The following is a 19,839-nucleotide window of genomic DNA, read 5'->3' as shown; positions in this document are numbered from 1 at the left end:
GTTTAACAACATAACATCGTGTGAACAAAAAGTCACAGCTCCGCTAGGTGCTCACTGTGCGTTCTGGTCAATAATGGTAACAAAAGCTGAATATCCCCTGTTTAGGGGAAAGAAGGAAAGCAACGCTTCTCTGCAACCCTCCCGTTTTGCAAAGCGTTCCCCTTTCCAAGTGTTTCCTCTTTAATTATGACCTGTTTCCCCTCCCTCTTTCCCCCGCCCCAGCTTCTGTGAAAGGAGCCCTTCTGTCACTCGTCACTCGCTAGCTCGCTTGCTCGCTCGCTCTCTGTGGGAGGAGCCCGCCAGAGGAAGCCGTGTGCCTGGGATGCCAAGAGCCAGAGAATGGATCTGCTCCGAGTGGGGACATTGCTGAGGATCCTGGCTTCCCGAGGCGGCTGAAAACAAGCATTGGTTTCGACTGCCTGCAGATAGCCGGAGACACAACAAGACCGAAGCGGACCGGAGGAGGGACGGACCGACGGACAGATAGATGGTCGACAGGAACCCCGGAGGACCGGCGGCGGAGGCTGAGCACCGCGAGCCCAGCCGCCGCGCTTGAAGAGAACTAACTGCACGCCCAAGTTGCCCCACCGGCTGCCCGCGCGCTGAGGAATGAGACCTTTCCAGCTGGATTTGCTCTTCCTCTGCTTCTTCCTCTTCAGTCAAGGTAGGAACCGGGCGCGCCGGAGTTGGAGCAAAGTCGGCGGCGGCGGCGGCGGCGGCGGCGGCGGCGGCGGCGGCGGCGGCGGGGGCGCGGGAGTCAGAGGGCTGGGAGGTGGGCAGGCTCCGGAGCTGGCTCTGGCCGTGGGTCTCCTTGCCGGGCCAGAGGCAGTAAGTACCGTCGCTTCTTGGCTTTTGCAAATGCAACAAAATGGTACTGTTGGTTTCCCTTCGGAAGGAAGGGGCTGGGAGGACAGGGGGCGGCTACACTTTCTCCTCTCTCTTGTCCATGTCCAACTCAAACTCTCCGATGCAGATGAGTTCTTTATGCACCCGGTATGTTAATTAGGTAGTAGCCTGTGGCCAGGCCATTCGGAACTTCTGGGTGCCTGCTCCAGCCTTCACAGCCAGGCTGGAGAAGGGGAGCCTGGCGTAGGTGGATTTCAGCTCCAATAGGTCTAACTTGCCCGAGTGTGTTTAAGGCAAATGTGTGAGGTTTGCACAGTTTGCAGAAAGGGATGCGATTAACGGAACGTTCCGAGGCGGGTGTTTGCAGTGACTGGGGGAAAGAAAGCTTGTAAAGAGTTTCGTTGAATGTCACCCGTTTCCCTGAGCAAGGCTGAATTCTGAATCCCACTGAGCACTGGATTCTGTGTATGAAATGGAATTTCGCCCCTGGTGCTGATTGCTTCCTTTCTGCAACCTAGCAGGTGGACTCCCCAGAAAGAACTTGGCTACCTCTGGGCTCCTTGCCACTAAGAGTCATGGGGCTGGCCATGGTGGAGGGAGAGAAGAACTAAGTGCCTACATAGCTAAAGGCATCAACAGTCACCTGTGGAATTGAGATGGAAGGGGCCAAGTAAACCGGTTCCTTCCCACTCCTTTGGAATGCCAATGCCGCCTCTGCCATCTGAGGCAGCATTTGTGCCAGCCAGCACAGCTCTTGGAGGGACAGGACTCTCAGAAAAAATCCACAACAGAGAACGTCCATCTGTTGATTAAATGAAGGGTAAAAGTTTTCGAGAAAGCATGAACATCACCATGGGTGGCTGCCTTTGCAAGCAAACAGCTTGTATTCCTTGCTTCTCTCCTCAGGAGAAGGCAAATATAAATAAAGCCAGGCTTCCCTCTCTCTTTCCCCGGTCCTTGTTGTCACTGTAGATTTCTCCCTTATTCATTCAGGTCAAACTTTGCAGTCATCCCTCCTGATTAAACTTGCGGGAACCCCTTCCCCTAGGAGTATGTGTAAATCATGTCTATGCAGATTTATAATGAGTTTGTACACACATTCATAGGAATCCCTAGAGCATCTTGAAGATAAATAGCCCTTCCACAAGTTTTCAGGCTGGATGAAGAAGAGCCATCCCAGAATCCTGGTACAGAGACAGATTTGGTGGTATTCCCACTGGGATGTGTGCATGCTTGCATATGAACACTCCACACACATACACACATACACTGACTCCCTTTCTCCTTTGCCTCTTAACTAATTTTCTTAGGAAGTTTCCTGTAGAATTCCCGAGACAAGAAGGGACCTCACACACACACACACACACACACACACACACACACACACTCACACACACACACGTATGCACACATAACGCATGGAACTCAAGCAAGTTTTTGTCTGTCTTTTGTATTTTTAGAAGCTTGGCCAGTGCTTCCTCAGATTGGCATAAGAAGCCTATAGGTGTCTAAGTGCTTCCCTGCCTGTCTGCGTCATTACAGAGTGTGTTTTCTACTGTGCTCATTCTTTTCTCAGTACCAAGCTATTTCTTGACTGCCTCATATGAATCTTTAAATGTTTACCTACTGAGGGTAAATGCTTTGTTTTGTTCATTCTTTAGCCCCGGGGGCAGGAGAAAAAAGCCACAGCCCCATGCAATTAAATCATCTTCTTATTCTTGGTCTTCCCAAGCTCGCCTTGCAACATCCAAAGGTGGGTGTGTAGTCCACGGAATTCCACATCAGCCTCAAGAAGATTCAGAGAACAAAGTAGACCCAGACAATCTGAGGAGCCTCCTGCTCTGAGCACTAGGAATCATGAATATAGGAGCATCACCAGAGCAGTTAGGAGGGAAGATGTTTGACTGGTTCGTTGTAAGGCGATATCGAGATCTTTTGACTTGATTCCTGAACATTTACAATGTCCCTCATATGACATTTCTCTATTTGTGTGTGCCTGCTCTCAGGCAGGGGTACACGCGGGGGCATATGTGCAGAGGTCAGAGGACAACTTGCAGGGCTAGTACTCTTCTTCCACCATGTAGATCCCGGGAGTGAAATTCTGTTCAGCGCCTTGGTGGCAAGCATGTTCACCAATTGAGCCATCTCTCTGGCCCTAATGAACACATGAGTGTTGTTTGGAGTGTTGTAAGTTCCCCCAGAAGATCCCATCTGACTCTCAGTATATATCCTTGTGCCCCGCTGTACCTGCTATCACGTACTGGTTAACTTCTTAGATCGAGCAGTTCCACCTTCAACGGGACATGAAATGACTACTAGCCCGCGTGGTTCTAGACGGCCCCTGTTGTGATTTTTCTAGCCCAAGAGTGAGGTCACAACCACAACTGACACACCTCCACACACAGGGAACTTGCCTGGACACTGCCTCCTACACTCGGAGCCTTCTGGATGCTCTCCCACAGAAATGCATAAAGGGTCAGGACAGTCCTTCCCTGGGAGGGAATGAGGAGTCAAGGATCTCGTTAGGGCCTTATCTAGCATGCTGATGACACGGCCATCTGCTACCCAGCACTTCTCCCAGTGGGAACCCGTGTATCTTCTTGGAGTTCTGGAGACGCAGTTCTCACACTCTCATTCCCAGGATCCAGATCCCCCCTCCCAATGTTGTAAAGTTTTCATTAGCATGTGATTAAATTCCTAAAGTTTCCCTTCTGATCTGTTGACTATGAGTCTCCCTGAGAGAGGGCAGAATAGTTAATGTCAGTAATATTTCTGGCTCTCTCTCTCTTAAAGTCTGGACTTTTTATGCACACTGATACCAAGTATTTCTTTCTTAAGGTGGACGTAGAAAGGGACAGCCCCCTGTTCCTACCCTGTCAATGTCTCTGGGCTTGGCTCGTGCTAGGGCATGGAAGGCTGCCAGCATACGCTGTTGGTGGGTTGCTCTCTTGCTGTAGAGGCCTCTCCCCCTCAGCTGTCAGGGTGGCCGTGCTTTGTATAGAGAAGGATAATGTCATAGCACAATTTACCTCCTGCAGAGAAACGGTATGTTCTGCCCCTGGGTGAAGAAGAATCGATTCCCTTGTCATCCAGATACTTAGAACTGGCTCCATTTCCCCCTTTATCATTTCAGTTCACCACAACTACTTCCTTGGATGCCCTCCTTAATCTTCCAGCCTCATTCCATCTACCCTGCACGGGCACCTCTTAGGCAACTTTGAAGGAATAGGGTCTCAGCAGGACTGGAGACTCCCTGCCTCGCTTGCATCTTATGTTCTGAGTCAGTGTTGGCAGCGTGCGGTGGGGCAGACACGGTAGCTTCTACTGCACATGCTTCAGGAAAAGTGTCCTCCCCCTCCCCCCCAATGCAATGGCATTTCCAGACTGTCCTGTCCTACCCAGTGATGGGATGGTCTCCGGATTCCAACTCTGCCCAACCCAGAAGGTGTGTTTGCTTTGCCTGTGCTTCTTGATGTTCTGAACATTTAGAGTAAAAAGAAACTCACATCTTCCCTGTGGGGAAGATCAATCTAGGATCCATCTCCTTAATAGACCTTGCTCTGTTGATTATCTGGACACATCAGAAGGAGAACCAGGTAGCCATTGGATGGCAGAGTTGCAAGACAACCTGAATCCCCAAGGAGACAGAAAAGCTTCAAGCAGATAGAGGGGGAACGGAGTGGCTGTGGTGCAGGAGCCATGGGGGTGACAGGAAGCATGGAGGCAGAGAGGCCACTGCGAGAAGCTTGAGTTTGCCCAGCGCTCTCGTGGGAAAGAGAAAGAACTTGGGTAAAGAGCACAAACATGTCAGCGGGTGCCCCCAAAATAAAGGTGGGAAGGGAGGTTCAGGCAAAGGGAGATCAGGAGAAGAAAATGCAAGTAAGCAACACTAAGAATACTTGTCCTTACCCGGAAATGTCCTAGCACCATGAGGCAAATGAGGAGTAGGAGCCCCCACCCCTGCTGCTGGAGTCCCAGCGACATGACATCCAGGGGAGGAAGAATCGCTTCTTTTCTTTTGGAAACTCCGAGCACCACTGCCAAGGATGTGGGACTACTCCTTTAACAAGCCTTCTGGGTGGGGGAATGGAGCATGCCTATAGGGGATGATGTGGATGGCTTCAGTGGCTGCTGCCCAACAGGGAGCCCTGAGAGCTATTGAGGATAGAAAAGAAACGCCCCAGGGGCACGAGGGTGTGGGTGGGGTCAGCATCGGAGCATGGCACTGGGAGGATGCCATGGGTACAGGAAGGAAGATCTGACTCAGAAAAGCAGCAGTGAGCTAGGCATGGTACCAAGGAGCAGCCCTGCCTGGTGTGTGTGCCTCTGTTGGTAGAAGCCAGGGCCAGCAGGAGATGGGGTGGAGCCAGGGATTAGGCCTGAAGATGCAATTTTTCATTTTTGTTTAGCCCAGTGGGGGTGACTTAGGCAGTATTATATTGCAGACCCAAAAAAAGCGCATGAATAATCTAGAGTGAATTCAAGAGATTTCAATAGCAAAATAATAACAATACTAATGATACCTTTGATTTGTGGAGTACTTTTCTTCCAAGGAGATAAAAAAGATAAACTGTTTTGGAAACAGGAACGAGGAAAAATAAAATTGCCTTTGATGGAGGAGTGGAGAGAAAGGCCAAGAATACTTTTTTTAGGGTCTTAATGGAGATGGGGCTGATGGGAGAAGCGAAGTGGGCATGCATGTGACCTCAGCAACAGCCAGCCCTTATCCTTAGGTGTCTTATATGTCGAGATGATTTCCAGGTGGAAAAACAGTTCAGATATCTTTAAAATTGGGGTCAGTTAAGAGACAGAGAGGCCCTGAAGGTGACCTGTGCCTGTTCCTAGTCATATTCTAATCCAACAGAAGAGGAGGTGGGTGAGACCTTGAACACGTCTTTCTTCATGCAAGAATCACCATGGCGGCAATTCTCACTCCAGTGATGGTTCTTGCAGCCATGGGAGCTCAAGTTTTTCCATAAAGCCAATGAATACTCCAGGATCCTTAGACTCCTACGGTTCAACTAGGGCTGCTTAGCTGGGGGGCTGTCCATTCCATGGAATTTCGAGAGCAGTCACTGCTATCACCAAGCTAGAGGGAACAAAGTACCAGCCAGAGCCCCATGCCTGGGTTCTCGCTGCTACACCTGCATTGCAAATAGAATAGGACTTTATTTCCAGCTAAAAGAATGAAGCGAGAGTCGACTTCACTGACACATAGCGCCGTTCCATATGTCATTGTGTGGCATTTTCTTTTCCTAAGGGGAAATCAGAATTTACCCAGTTAGGTATGCACATCAAATGAGACTCTAGTTACCTTCTAGATCATTAAAATGCTTCTCTCCCAGGCACGCAAGGGATGAGGTATCCTGCTTTCTGCCAGAGATTTAGGATTAAGCACAACAGAGCTTTGACCCCCACCCCACCCCAACCCATTTTGTGCCATGGAGTGAAAGGTCACAGGAAGTGAGGATACCAGCATGAACTTCCATTCACTTCCTGCTTTTTCAGAGCTTAGCATCAAGTATCACGCTTATCCTTGACCTGTTCTCTCCCAGAGGGGGAAAAAAGTACTCTGGCTGACTGTATACTTCCAGAAGTCAGTAAATGTCAATATTGGATAAGTGTTTCCTTTATATCATGGCAATTTAGCATAAGCAGCTTGGAAACAAATATCTTTCGTAAGCATAGAGTGCTTCCGCAAGTACACAGTCAACACCACTATGAGGATTAAATAAATGTCAGCATTCTCTGGGTACACTTGGAAACAAGCTTAGGCCTTGGAATAGTGGCCAGTATGGGTGGATTCTGTGACTTACATAGTTCTTTTGTTGGGGCCCATGTGTGCTGTGCTGAATGGGAGGGGGATCGCCATCTAACTCCTTCCTGGGAATGCTCACTAACACCATGGCCATGCAGACACTTCCTACATACCCTGAGAGGTTTCTCCTGGCAACCTAGAAACCTTTCCATGCCCCCCCCCACATACACACAGACTGCCCATGTCTCTAAGGGCGAGGTCAAGCAAATTTGCCCAGTCCTGGCTTTTGAATGGTTGAAACGGAAACCACCCGCGTTTGCTTGAGTCTGTCTTAGACACATCAGGCTGAAGAGTCTAGGTGGTTTGCTTCCCTGAAGAAAAGCACTGGACAGACAGCTGTTGCAAGTTCAGATTCTTCCCAGCTGATGCTGACATGATGGGAACAAATTCAGAGGCAGCATTTCAGTGAAAAACACACACACACACACACACACACAAACATGGCTCACACCCTTCTATATGCGCCCCCCAACCCCCGCCACCCAGGAGCTCCATGAAGTCTGATGTCTCAGTGGGCAACGTTGGTTTCTCCTTATTTTTTGAGCAAATAGTATTTTGTGACATGGAGCTCACCTATTGGCCACTCGACAGTGCTTGTTGCAGGCCTACTGTGTGGTAGGTGTGGCATCAGAGATTGTTACAGAACTAGGTGAAGCCATATTTCTGAACAGGAAGCCAACCCTTCCACGAAGGCTCTCAGAATGGTGCTCAAAAACCATCAAGGACAGACTAGGGTTTCAGAAAGGGGTATCCAGAGGAGATGCCATGTCTGTTTGCTCTCAAAGGATATGTGGGTGTGCTCTAGACAACGTGTAAAGCAAGGAGTCCAGGCTGTACCTGGGCGTGTGCACAGACAAGAAGATATAAAGACTAGAATGTGAGGTTCTCAGCAGCAGGGGCTAGAATGGGCGTGTTTGCAGTGTGTGAGAAACCTCAGTAGGGCAAAGCTGGCTGGCTCATGGCTGAGAATAACACGATAGCTCTTTGAAGGATGGACTAGTAGAATGACGTCAGCATCTCCAAAAGATTGGAGCGTAGGGTCTAGAGTCTTCTCTGAATCAGAGCTTTGGGGATTCTCTTGTTACTCTTGGAATTCCCTGTGCTTCACACGAGTCTGAAAGCTTGGGGAATTGAGTGGAGGACACTTACCTCTTTCTAGTTCATCTTCCTTCATGGCTGGTATGCACAGATAATGAAAAGTGGGCAAGAGAATAGCAATGAGGAACCTGGTTAACTGTTGGTTTCTCCCCTCCACAAGAGAAGGCAGAGATGGGTGTTGAAGAGAACTCAAACACCCGAGGCATGGAATGCTGAGGATACCTGGGTGATTGGTTGGTCTGAGGAATGAGAGTTGACTCTTTCTGAAGACACCTGAAGGCTACAGAGACAGAGGGAGCACTGCCCTGAGAGGAAGTGGGGGGGTGTCTGGGGGCATCTTTCTGGCAAGAGAAAGGAAACTGTGCTGGTTTTGGAGAAAACAAGGTTGCAAGTTAGACAGCTCTACACAGATGATAGAAAGGTCTGCCATGCCAACGAACCTGCCATGCAGAGTAGAGACTGTTGTCAGACTCATCTGGGTCTTCCAGGGCCTGTTCTTTTCAGGAACTGATGCCAGCTGTCAGGAAGCTCAGTGGGGGGACAATATCCTCAAATGTCCTACAAGAAGTAGTCAGTGACATTTGCTAAGCAGTAGCTATCTGAGTGCCTTGCCTGAGGCTGGCCTGTTGAGCAGGATTCTGCTGCAAGTGTTCTCAGAAAAGAATTCAGGTCATCGGAAATGCAGAAGCCAACTTATAAGAAAGGGGATGAGAACGGACAAGGTGAGAGTCAAGGCATCCAGCTCTCCATTTCCCAGGGTCTTATCTCTTAGCAACAATTGGGTGGTTTTGGCTAGTCCTCCCGGTTCGTAGATGATGCGTCCTAGATCCCATTGGCACCCAGCAAATTCCTTTGACCATTGTTCACAGTAGTGGCAATAATTGATAATTAACATCTATGTAAATATTCAGATATTGCAAAAGCACAATTTTCACGAACAATACCTAATTTTCTCCTGATATCAGTGCGGGCAGATTCCCCCAGAGAAGTGATGTCTGACCAAAGGGCTTTCCATTCCAGTTCACCATTTTGTGTGAGTTGATGCCTCTCAGAGAAGCTGGTGGCTTCCAACGACTTTAGGTCATCCATATAAATGAGGCATGACAATAGCAGTGGCTGGAATGGAAGGAAAAGCATGTTCTCATGTCCCACCCCGAAACCACCCCTCTCAGCACTGGAGGCAGAATCCAGGGCCTCACTACACAAATGCTCTATCACTAAGCTCCATCCTCTGCGTGTTTGCATAACTCATACTAATCACCCATGTCCGAGCATAGCAAAATGGATTCTAGCTGTTCCCTGTAAAGATCAGGAGGCTGAGTCCCAGAGGTGACCTTCAGAAGGGAACCAGTCTTGTGGTTCTAGTTCTTCATGATTCCACACTCTTGCTAAGTTCATATGTCACATTTCTGGAAGTCACCTTTACCCAGAAGGCGCAAGACTTCCAAGCCTTTGGGGCCTGGGAAGGGGCGGGGCTGAAAAGTAATCAAGACGTTGTTATTCTACTCATGTAACTCCTTTTGCATCTGCCCCATCCCCATCCCTACCTTTACATATCTGCAAGTCAAGGAATTGAGGGAATTTTCAGAATCGGTTGGTTAAAATACCTCACATTTTTATCACACTGTTGGGTACCTAGAAGTCTATGAACAAATGCAAAACTATCAGATAAAATGCAAAGACGTATGAGAAGGGAGAACAACGCAGAAGCTGTGGTGTCCGTGCACATAAAGATGTTGAGGCGCCCAGGCTAGAGTCGCAGGGAAGCTTAAGGTTTATTTAAAGCCATTCCTCCAAGGAAGGCCTTGAGTGCTCACCAGATCAGCAGGGACACTGCCAAGAGAAGCGTCCCCTGGCAAGTCAGTCACTCCTGAGCTTCGGCAAGAAACCTTTGTGCCCTTCTGTTCTTCAATGCATGTCAGTGCCTATTTCTGTCAGTCACCTGCAAATGTCACAGGTGACTCAACTCTGGTGCAGGGTGACAGTCCACCTGTCACCCTCGGCAATGCTGGGAGCTATGACAGCTTCCGAGTCACACTGGGGCTTAGTTGGCTCGTTGGGCAAGCAAGCATTCAGGGGACAGAAAGTTAAGTGTGCATCCGTGTGCTGTAAAAGAAGATTCCGGTCCTCTGCTGCTGAGAAATCACCACTTAATCCCTCAGTGTCTCTCTTCCCTGTATTGTGGGACTTGCACTTTCCTATTCCTCGGCTGTAGATGCGAGAGTCCACTCCATGTTTGCACCAAACTGCAACTCATTGGAGAACTGGCTTCCGGAGCCATTTTCTTACACAGGGTGCTGAGTATGTGTGAGGAGCAACTGAGGAAAAAGCAGTTGGCAAAATGTTTGGAGAATCAGATGTACGCCGATCGTTGCAGTCCCGAAGTCAGCCTGATGGTGGCAGCAGCCGCGCTTACAAAGCCCTGGCGTGAGCTCAGAGCAGACTGCAGAGGGATGGATGCCCAGTGGTTTTAGACGCTGCAGGGTGACCAGCAGCTTGGGCCTGGAAGCCTAGCGGGCTATCGGGAAGCAAGGAGTTTGGACAAAAAAGGAAGGGAGCGGATGAGACAACATTTCCATTTCCGATAGCCACAGTTCTCCCTCCCTGAGAGAGGCTAGACTTAGTTTCCCAGAACACACTGGGTTGTGAAGGTAGACTATTCAGAGGAATCTTACACAGGGAGACTAGAGCTAGGTGGGTTCAATTAATAATGATCAAACTGGTTTAAAAGAAGCTGCACAAAGGGGAGTGAGCAATCTCATTTCACCAGCATTTTCCTGCAGCAAGGGCCGATACTTCTGAGTTTACTGACGTCCTCCCCAAAAAGGGGCTGACCACAGAAGATCCACCTTGCTCTCGTCAACACGCTCCTGTGGGTCCTACACCCTCCCTTCATCGGGGTGCCAACTGCTTCATATCCAGTAATCAGTGCTGGTGCACAATTCCCAAGCTGCAAGGAGACGTCCTTAGCCCTGGGCTCCCGAATAGACTGTTGAGGGGAAATCTGTTTTCATCTCTGGGAAGAGATATTAAATTCTAATGGGCACTGTTAGAGGACACTAGTCACCTACTGCAGCTGTTTAATAGGGTGTCTGTCCTTCCAGGCAAGGAAGCAAGATGCCAGTGTCGGGTACATGAAGCAGGTGTCTGTGCTCTGCAAGATGGACGGTCGGGGAGTAGTGATGGCCCTAAGAGCCCTTTGAAGTTGTTCTTTCTAGTAACTCCAATGTGTCAGCTTGTTTCTCGGAGTTATGACGTATATCTGAGCCCCTCAGAGTTGGTCCTTGCAGCATCAATTGGAGTTGTAGAGATGGGATGAAGGAAGGATGGGGCCCCTGTGAAGGGCGTTATCACAATCTTGCCTGGTCTATTGTATGTCCCAAGTGATAGCACTGGTCACTGAGGCTTTGCCTGAAGGTCGCACAACTAACAAGTGACAGGATGGCAAAATGGCAGCTAAGTTCCTGTGTGCAAGACCCCAAGAACCCTTTCTGCCAGGCCACTTGGGAAGGATACCAGTCACAGTGCCGCCTTAGCAGCTGTGTGAGTGTCGGCAAGCCGGAAAGACTAGAGGGGCCCACGATTCTCGTTTGCAGCTTCCACACAGAGTGGAAGAGCTGAGGAGGAAGAAGGACACCTCTTCCCCAACAGTGAGTCTGACTGAAGATGATTGGAGAAGCTTCCAACATGGTTCCCTCCCTCCACCCGCAAGCACCTGTTTAGCTTAGTGTTTGAGTGCCCAATTCTTATTTCTTAATAAGAGTCTCTCACACCCAACTCCCCTTCAGTAGATTTTTAAAAATCATTCCCCATTTGGTTCAATCAAAGGTTAGACTCCTGCTAGCTATGTGCTGTGAGAATGGAACTATTCTACATAAAAAGGCATTTCAGGACATCAAAACCCAACTCTTTCTTTCTTTATTCTTTTTTCTTTCTTTTTTCTTTCTTTTTTTTCTTTTTTTTTTCTTTTTTGTCAAGCCTGGAATAGTAAAAATGTCAGCAGACTACATGGTTCTGAAATGATTAATAATGGTCATTAAGAAGAAATAAAAAAGCGTCTTGGAATGCAGGAGAGCCTGAATATAGCTCAGCTTACAATTCTCCTCACTTTGGCCTCCGCCAGCAGCTTACCTGGTGTCAGAAATCATGTTGGAAGGTGGCCCCTATCTACCTAGGCTATGCTTAAAATCATAATAATGGCTTAAGATAGACACTTATGATAAACTAGAAAACATGGAAGTTCCTTGAGAGTTTAGAAACACCTTTAAGATAGAATCAGCGGCGTCCAGAGGAAGAATGCATGGCAGATAGATGTTGGCGTAGAAGGCATCAAATTCTGTCTACTTATGCCACAGCCTGAGCCCCTCCCTAAGCCACACGGATCATATCAGGGTTGAACTGTCAGCCGGTGACTGTCAGGGCTCCAAATCCACACAAATGCCCATTTTCCAGGCTTGACTTTTGGTTTGCATTTTCTCATCACCAAACTGGGACAGTGGAATTCACAGATAGAAATTCGTGCATTATAGGCACAAATAACTGTTAGAGTTGGTCAGAATCAAATACCATTCAGAAACCTTTATTACTTTCCTCTCCTGGTCTCCTGCTAAAATAATATGAAACCTACATTTCTTTCTCATAATCGAAACACATTCTAAGATGAATACAGCCAATTCATGCCAAGGAAAATGTTTAAAATTTTTGTACTGTGTTTTATTTATCTTTCAGTTAGAGTTATCCCTTTCTCTCCTGCCATTGACTTTCATTGAGATGAAATCTATTAGCTTTGCCCATTCACAACTGTAGTGAAAAAGGGATCTGAGGGTGTGTCCACATATTCCTCTGTATATACATAGCTAAGAGCTCTGAAATACCATCAGGGGAGTATGAAGGCCTTCTTAAGGCTTTCGGTTTCTCTATCATAGTTCATTTCAACCTGTAGTCTGCAGGCCAGCTGGTCCACCAGTAGCAACATCCCATGGGCAGAAGAAAGCATTCCCAGGCCTCAAACCTTCTAAATCAGAGACTCTGAGGCTTGTCCCAGCGGACTGGGCCTTAACAGCACGTGCGCCCGCGCGCACACACACACACACACATACACACAACTGATCTGGATACACTTGAGGATGCTCCTCTATTTCTCTGACCCTGGCTTCTGTACCTTCTTCCCTCCCTGGCCTTCACATGAACACTGCTGACACTGAGCCCACAGAGGTTTGAGAGATGTTTCTAACCAGAGGATTTAAGGTGACTCAAGGGAGCTACCGCTAATGGTTCTCATATTACATTACCCTCGGGTGATTCGTAGCTAGAGAGAACGGAACCAAGAATTACATTCAGTCTTGAGTCTAGGAAACCAAACCTTACAGTGAGATCAAGCCCTGAGGACTGGGGACGTGGCACCGTTGCCAGGCTGTCATTAGCTTCGCTGCCTTCCTTACAACTTGGAAGAATGAAGAGCCCTTCCTCTCAGTATGACTTTCAGCCCTGCCTGACCTCCGTAGAACCAGGGAAGCTGTGTGATGATCTGTACTGACAGGGAAGAATGCAGCTACGTGCAGGCATAGATTTTCTTCACCTGCACTTTAGAATGTTTATTTTAAACTCAGCACTGTACACGGGAGATGCCCAGGTCCATAAAGGGAGATTTTCTGCTTTGTATTGTGAAGAGAGTCAGAATGTCTATCATAACGCACCGCGAGAGTTCTCGTTCTATTTTTTTTAGAAAAAATCTTCAAGGTCAATACCACCATAGACATTGATATTCATTTCATTGTGAACTGGGATCTGCTGGCTGCTTACTGTCATTTTATTTTTCAATTCATAAAAAAAGATGTTCTCATCACTAGGCCTCTGGGCCTCTTTCTTCAATCCAAATCACCTAAGGGAAGTCACATGCCTGAGCTGCTGAATCCAGCAGCCACTAGGAGGGTGAGGGGAGCCAGTGGTCCTCAAAGGCCCTCTCATCCCACACTGCAGTGTGTATTTTGACTGCCTCACAGAGAACTGCGTTTTCAAGTCAATCTCCAGGGCACTGCTGTAGGGTGGTGTTGTGACCTTTAAGAATTGTTCAGTAGGAGGCTTTTGGGTCTCTGTGGGGGGAGGGTCATCATTGGGGGAGATCACAGAATGGCTACCCCTCTCTGTTTTCTTGTACTTCCTAATGAGGAGCTGTGTGGTTTTGTTCTACTTCCAATGCCCCATCATGATGTGCTGACTTCTCCAGACCCCAAAACAAAGGGTTTGCTCAGTCATGGATGGGACCCCCCCAAACCTGTAAGCTGAAAACTATTCCTGCTATAAGTTGATTGTCTCAGGTATTTGTCCCAGTGACTGAGAGTTGAGAAAAATACTCCAAGATGGCTGGGAGAGACAGGTGTACGGGAGAAAGAGTGAGTAGGCACACGTGAGAGACATTTTGGCCTCCAGATCTTAAGACGACAGCGTTAAAAAAAAGTCACAAGATTACTTCTCTTGACCCATGAGGGATTATGTATGAAGTGGTCCATATGCTCAAAGAAGTCTGGAAGGTTCCATAGCCAGGTGTGCAGACATAGACACACAGGGGGTCTGGCTTCTGGACAGGTATAGGTATCCCTTAGCTAGTTCCCCAACATCTTTTGGAGGCAACCTCATTCAGGATGGAGTTTTGGACTTGCAGAGTTTATCTAAATTAACCTGGAATTACCTAACTCCCCCCCCCCTACTCTCCCCCTGTCTCTGCAGTACGGCCATTCAGAGCTCTTGAAGCCCTGTTGTGTCTGTGCTCTTCCCTTCTGGAATGTACCCTCCAGGCAGCTCTGGCTAACTCCCACCCCAAGCACTCAGCTTCTTCCACCAGGATGGATGTTTCCTATACCCCCCTCCCCATATTCTTGAGTAAAGTAAATGTCTTTCTCCCTCCCAGAGCCCGCTGTGGAACCCTCTTTGGGAACTTAACACAGCATGTCCTAGTGCCTTTTTTCCACTTGCTCACCGTCCTTCTGGAGACCCAGAAGGCATGGCCCATTTTCTAGATTTTCTTAAGCTAGGCCTTGGTTGAACTAGGATGCAAAATAGGCACCCAGCCAATATTTCCTGGGTAAGAAATGAATCTCACATATCCCATGTCCATCGCTATGGATAATGCCTACCTTCCATGGCATATGTCATTTACCAGTCCATAGAAGTGCTTTGACAGCACCCCGCCCTATTTATCACTGTTATTGCCTTGTGCCCCTGGAGTACCTGTGAGCACCAAGTACTCCCTGGGGATGGGTGGTAATAATTTCATTCCTTCTGTGGGATAATGAATGCTCTAGTACACTGTAAAGATTTGTCATTCATATTAGCTTAATAAAATTCTGGCTGGCCAGTAGCCAGGCAGGAAGTAGAGGTGGGGCAACCAGAGTAGGAGAATTCTGGGAAGAGGAAAGGCAGAGACTCAGTCACCAGACAGATGCAGAGGCAGCAAGATGAGAATGCCTTGTTGAGAAAAGGTACCAAGCCATGTGGTTAAGCATAGGCAAGAATTATGGGTTAATTTAAGTTGTAAGAACTAGTTAATAACAAGCCTGAGCTGATAGGTCAAACCGTTTATAATTAATATAAGCCACTGTGTGCTTCTTTGGGACTGAACGGCTGTGGGATCAGGTGGGACAGAAATTTCCGTCTACAAATTCCCTCATATGTTCATACACTGTATACAGTCTCTAGAGCACATGCACACAGATTGTGTTCTTTGTCCCTAAATCAACTTTTATTCTCACTCTCAGAGATAAGGAAATGAGCTTAAGTTATTCTGTGGCCTCTCTGAGGTCACACAAGGTACTAAGTGTGACAGTTTCCATGAAAGCCTAGGGACTCCAAATCTGAGTCTCATGCATGGTTTCTCCAGCCAATTCCTCCTCCAGGTCTCCTCTCTAGGTTCCTACACATAGGGTGGCATACACAAGGTGCTTGAGAAACTAGAAACCTAGGGCATTTCCTGTGTCATCACATGGAGGTAATGGGCTAAGTACCTAACTATGAACAGAAAGATTCTTGGTAACAGTATTCATTGCTGATGTCCACCAAGGCACAAGGGTCCACACATAGCATAGGCTGTGGAGAACCACTCTTGACTATAGCTGGGTGTTATAAATGAGGCGAAACACAGAGAAAACTGCAGCCCATTGTCTTAATTAGAGTGTTTTGTTTTGTTTTTGCTGTGAATAGATACTATGGCCATAACAACTCTTATAAAGGAAAAACATTTCATTGGGATGGCTTACATTTCAGAAGTTCTGTCCGTTATCATCAGGGCAGGGAGCATAGCTGTATGTGGGTAGACATGGTTCTGGCCACATCTTGATCAGATGGCAACAGGAAATGCACTGAGTGTCCCACAGAGACCTCAAAGTCTACCCCCACAGTGACACGCTTCCTCACTTCAATGAGGCTGCATCTCCTAATTGTGCCACTCCCTTTGGGGGCCTTTTTCTTTTACACCACCATATTCACTGTAGAAACAATTAATACCAATATCAAGCAAGAAGTGTCAGGAAGATCCTCCCAGGCCAGGCTTTCACTGAGTATCTGGCCATGGTTCTCTGTCACGTGCAGTTTCTATGTGGTGTCAGTCTGTCAACTGGTGAAAAGCTTTCTGAAGGCCTAACACTCCCAGTTCAAAACCTCACTCTCCAAGCATGTAATCCCGGCTCTACGCCAATGGCCAGGATGCCACTGACTCTGCCTAGTATGGGACTTCGGGGTTGATCTTCCTAAAATCATGGCTTCTCTCTTGCTTGCCTCAAAGAGCTCTTGTGACCCCCTGAACATAATACTTTGGGGGTGGTGATTTGCCACACTGTGAAGGGTTTTCACCAGAAGAGAGGGCTTCTTTGTCCATGTTTCCAAGTATTATGATGGAACCTAAGCTCAGCATCGACCTGCCCAGAGTCCTCAGACCTGCTTTAGTCTCTTGGGAGTTCTGTGTGACTTTAGAGGAACCAGGGCCTTAGAGAAAGGTGAGGTGGTTTGGCAAAGCCAGCTTCCTAGTGATCTAAAGGCATTCGCTGTCTGTAAAGAATTGAAGTATTTCTTGTGCTTCCGAAACAGCACCAGTAGCTCATGATCTCCAGGGGGAAGTGAGAAAAAGTTACTCATAATATTTGCCAAATCCCCTGCTAGAGAAGAGGAAGCCCAGCTGAGAAAAGACGGACAGTAGTGGGCTCACTTTCCTTTCATTCCCTGCCTTAACAAGTCCTGGAAAAGTTGCTGGCTTAAAATGGCATGAATTTTATCTGACATTTCCGAAGATGTCCAGTCTAGAATGGGGCCTGTGGGACGAGAGCCCAGGTGATGGCAGGGCTCTTTCTGGGTGCTGAAGAGAAAGAAAAAAAATCCAGTTTCCTGTATTTTCAGGAGACTATCTATATTTCTTGGCCCACAGCCCTTCCTCCCATCACCCCAAATGCTGCGTGCATTTCCCATCATCCATCACTCCTGTCTCCCAGCCTTGTGCCTCTCGCTTATAAGGAACCTTATATTTAGGTCAGGCCCAACAGGTTTGATATAATCATGGCAATTTTCTCTAGATACATAAGGTGACCTATTCTGGGATTACGCATGGGCATCTTTGGGGTCCATTCTTCTGCCTACTCCAGGGAACTCTGCCTCAGTCTCCCTCTCTGTAAGGTAGAGAATGACACCCCTACTCTGTCATTTTTATCTATAAAGTACTTGGGGATTATTAAATAAAGGTTGCTGAGTATGAAATGGTTATTATACTGTGAATTGACATAAATTGCGCCTGCATTATTCAATGGAGTCACTGCTCTCATTGGGTTCCATAGGGGAGAGATTAGGGGCGCATCTATTAGATTCTGTAGTTAAATCACACTAAATGGTTCTTAATAGCAATTGACTTGGTCTTCATTAGCATAGAGCAAGAGAACTCCCCCTTAAAACTCCATATAGCTGGGGCCTCCTCCTGTCTTTGGAGTAATTGAAATGAAATAGAGATTCAGTAGCAGCAACAGTACAAGAGAAAGGACAGATGCTCGCTGTGGCTTTCTGCATTTCATCTGCTACAGGTAGGAGCGAGCTTGCAGCCTGCACTTGCGATTGTCTCTTCTGGCTTGTGTTTGAGCGTCTGGCTTTTGACTGAGGATCTGGTGAGAGGAAGGAGGAGACTGCATGAACGTGATGGCTGGGAACTGGGGGATGGCTTTGTCTGTCTCTCTTTACTCTTGATGGACCAGAGGCGAGTGTCGGATGTCATGCAGGATTATTCTGTTTTTTGAGTTCTATCAATGTCTTTTAAAGGTTTTATGAAGTCTATTTCTCATTAGAGAATATTTTAGAAAGTTGAGAGTTTGTTTAGCTCGTCTCATCCAGGTGTCCAACAGGTGCATCAAAACTTGTGGCGATGTTTGGGACCCTGAAACCCCTTCTCTGGGTGTTTGCAGGTCAATTCAGTATGCCCTGCCAAGGGTTGGAGGGTTCAACTTTGGCCAAAGCCAGCTTGTGAACCTCTTATAGTCTGCCTACACCTATCTAAAGCTCCTCCTACTCTACCTGAAGAGCCAGAGAGAAACAACCAGTACTTCATTATACTGTCTTTAAATAAAAGGGTTCGGCCCTCAAAGAACCTATGCCCTATGTAGTCCCAGGTGGGAACATCAGGAACAACTCCAGGCCTGGGGGCCTTGGGGAATTAAAGGAGAGAGACGAACTCTGAGAATGATTATAATCCCATTATGCACAGCTTCCCCTATTTATTTCTTCATATGGATGAATTTGTATATATTTGCATTTTGTTCTATCTGATAATATGCATAGAATTCAAATTGAAATGACTTGAATAGATTTGAATATTAATGAGGCGTTTAAAGGCTGCCATCCCTGGCAGAGTCCCCAGCAAGGGAATGTGCCAGGCAGAAGCACAGATCTGTCCTCCAGCACTGCCACCAGGGGCCTGCAGGCACAGGGCTGGGAGGCACACTTAGGACAGACTGCTTCTGGGGTGGAGCTGGAGGGCACCCCAGCTCCCCGGGCCTGGACTCCTGCCACACTGTAGGGAGCATTGAGAGAAGGCCCTGGAGCATGTGAGCCTTGAAGCCTTAGACATGCAGACACGCAGGTTTAACAGCAGCACTGTAAAAGGTAAGCTATTTTCCAGACAAGCTTCGGTGCTCTCCCTCAGGGAGTTGGGTGGTAGAGGACAAGTTCTTTTCGGAGAGACTTTCTGTAGCTCCGCTAAGGGTGCAGCCTCTTCTGCTCACATCTAGGACAGACATGACCCTTCTTCGTTACTTCCCTGCTGAAAGTGACCATTAGGCTGCCTCATGCTTACAGTGTCTGAAGGAAGTTCCTATAGAAAGCCAGTCTATGCCCAGGAACATGCCAGCATTATTCAGTGGCCTGCTTCAGTCAAGGGCTAAACCTGAAGGATAAATAAGAGAGGAGGGCTTGGAAAAATAAAGCCACCACTGGGATTCAACTGGCCATTTCCCCCTCCCTTTGTAAAAAGGAAGGAAGGAGGGAAGGAAGGAAGGAAGGAAGGAAGGAAGGAAGGAAGGAAGGAAGGAAGGAAGGAAGGAAGGAAGGAAGGAAGGAAACCTGAGTAATAGTGCATTCCAATATGTGGGCCTATGATACTAGGCTTCAAAAAATATTATAGTACACATCGGAAATGTTAGACCAATCATAGAAGTATCTAGTATCATGTAGTAATTCAGATAATGTTAATGGTAACCTATAGAGAGCTAAGCATACCGCGTTCATTTCTAAAATTTAAAATTTCTTGGTAACCCCTAAATTATGTTACTTTATCCTAACCGATTTTTGTCTAGTTCCAAGTTCACACTTCGAACAATGCTCTATTGGAAAATTTTAAGCGTAACAACAAATACTGACCCGGAGGCCATTCTGTTTCATGCTCTATGATGCTTTCTTGTATATATCTTGATGGTTTCATCATAGTATTCTGAAACCCAAACTCAGGATTTCTTTTCCCATTGTCCTAATTCTGTCAGGAGACATCATCGTACTCCTAACACTCACAAGAGAGTCTCTCTCTGTATCCCAAATGCAGCCATCCCTCAGTCGTAACA

The 19,839-nt window shown here is 47.4% G+C and overlaps 1 protein-coding gene across 1 annotated transcript in view; it reads left to right on the top strand.

Annotated features, from left to right (window-relative positions):
* Positions 1–340: 340 nt before the first annotated feature.
* Positions 341–19,839, top strand: part of Kirrel3 (kirre like nephrin family adhesion molecule 3) — a 557,724-nt gene continuing 538,225 nt past the window's right edge. Inside the window, exon 1 of the mRNA XM_050120010.1 lies at positions 341–664. Within this exon, the coding sequence (XP_049975967.1) occupies positions 610–664 (55 nt within the window). The 5' untranslated portion in view covers positions 341–609. The remainder of the gene's footprint in view (positions 665–19,839) is intronic.

This window comes from Alexandromys fortis, unplaced genomic scaffold (genome assembly GCF_014885135.2).
Source record: "Alexandromys fortis isolate MF-2015 unplaced genomic scaffold, M_Fortis_MF-2015_v1.1 scaffold_168, whole genome shotgun sequence".
NCBI classification, from domain to species: Eukaryota; Metazoa; Chordata; class Mammalia; order Rodentia; family Cricetidae; genus Alexandromys; species Alexandromys fortis.
The sequence above is the reverse complement of the archived record's forward strand: the minus strand, read 5'-3'. Positions and strand labels throughout refer to the sequence as shown.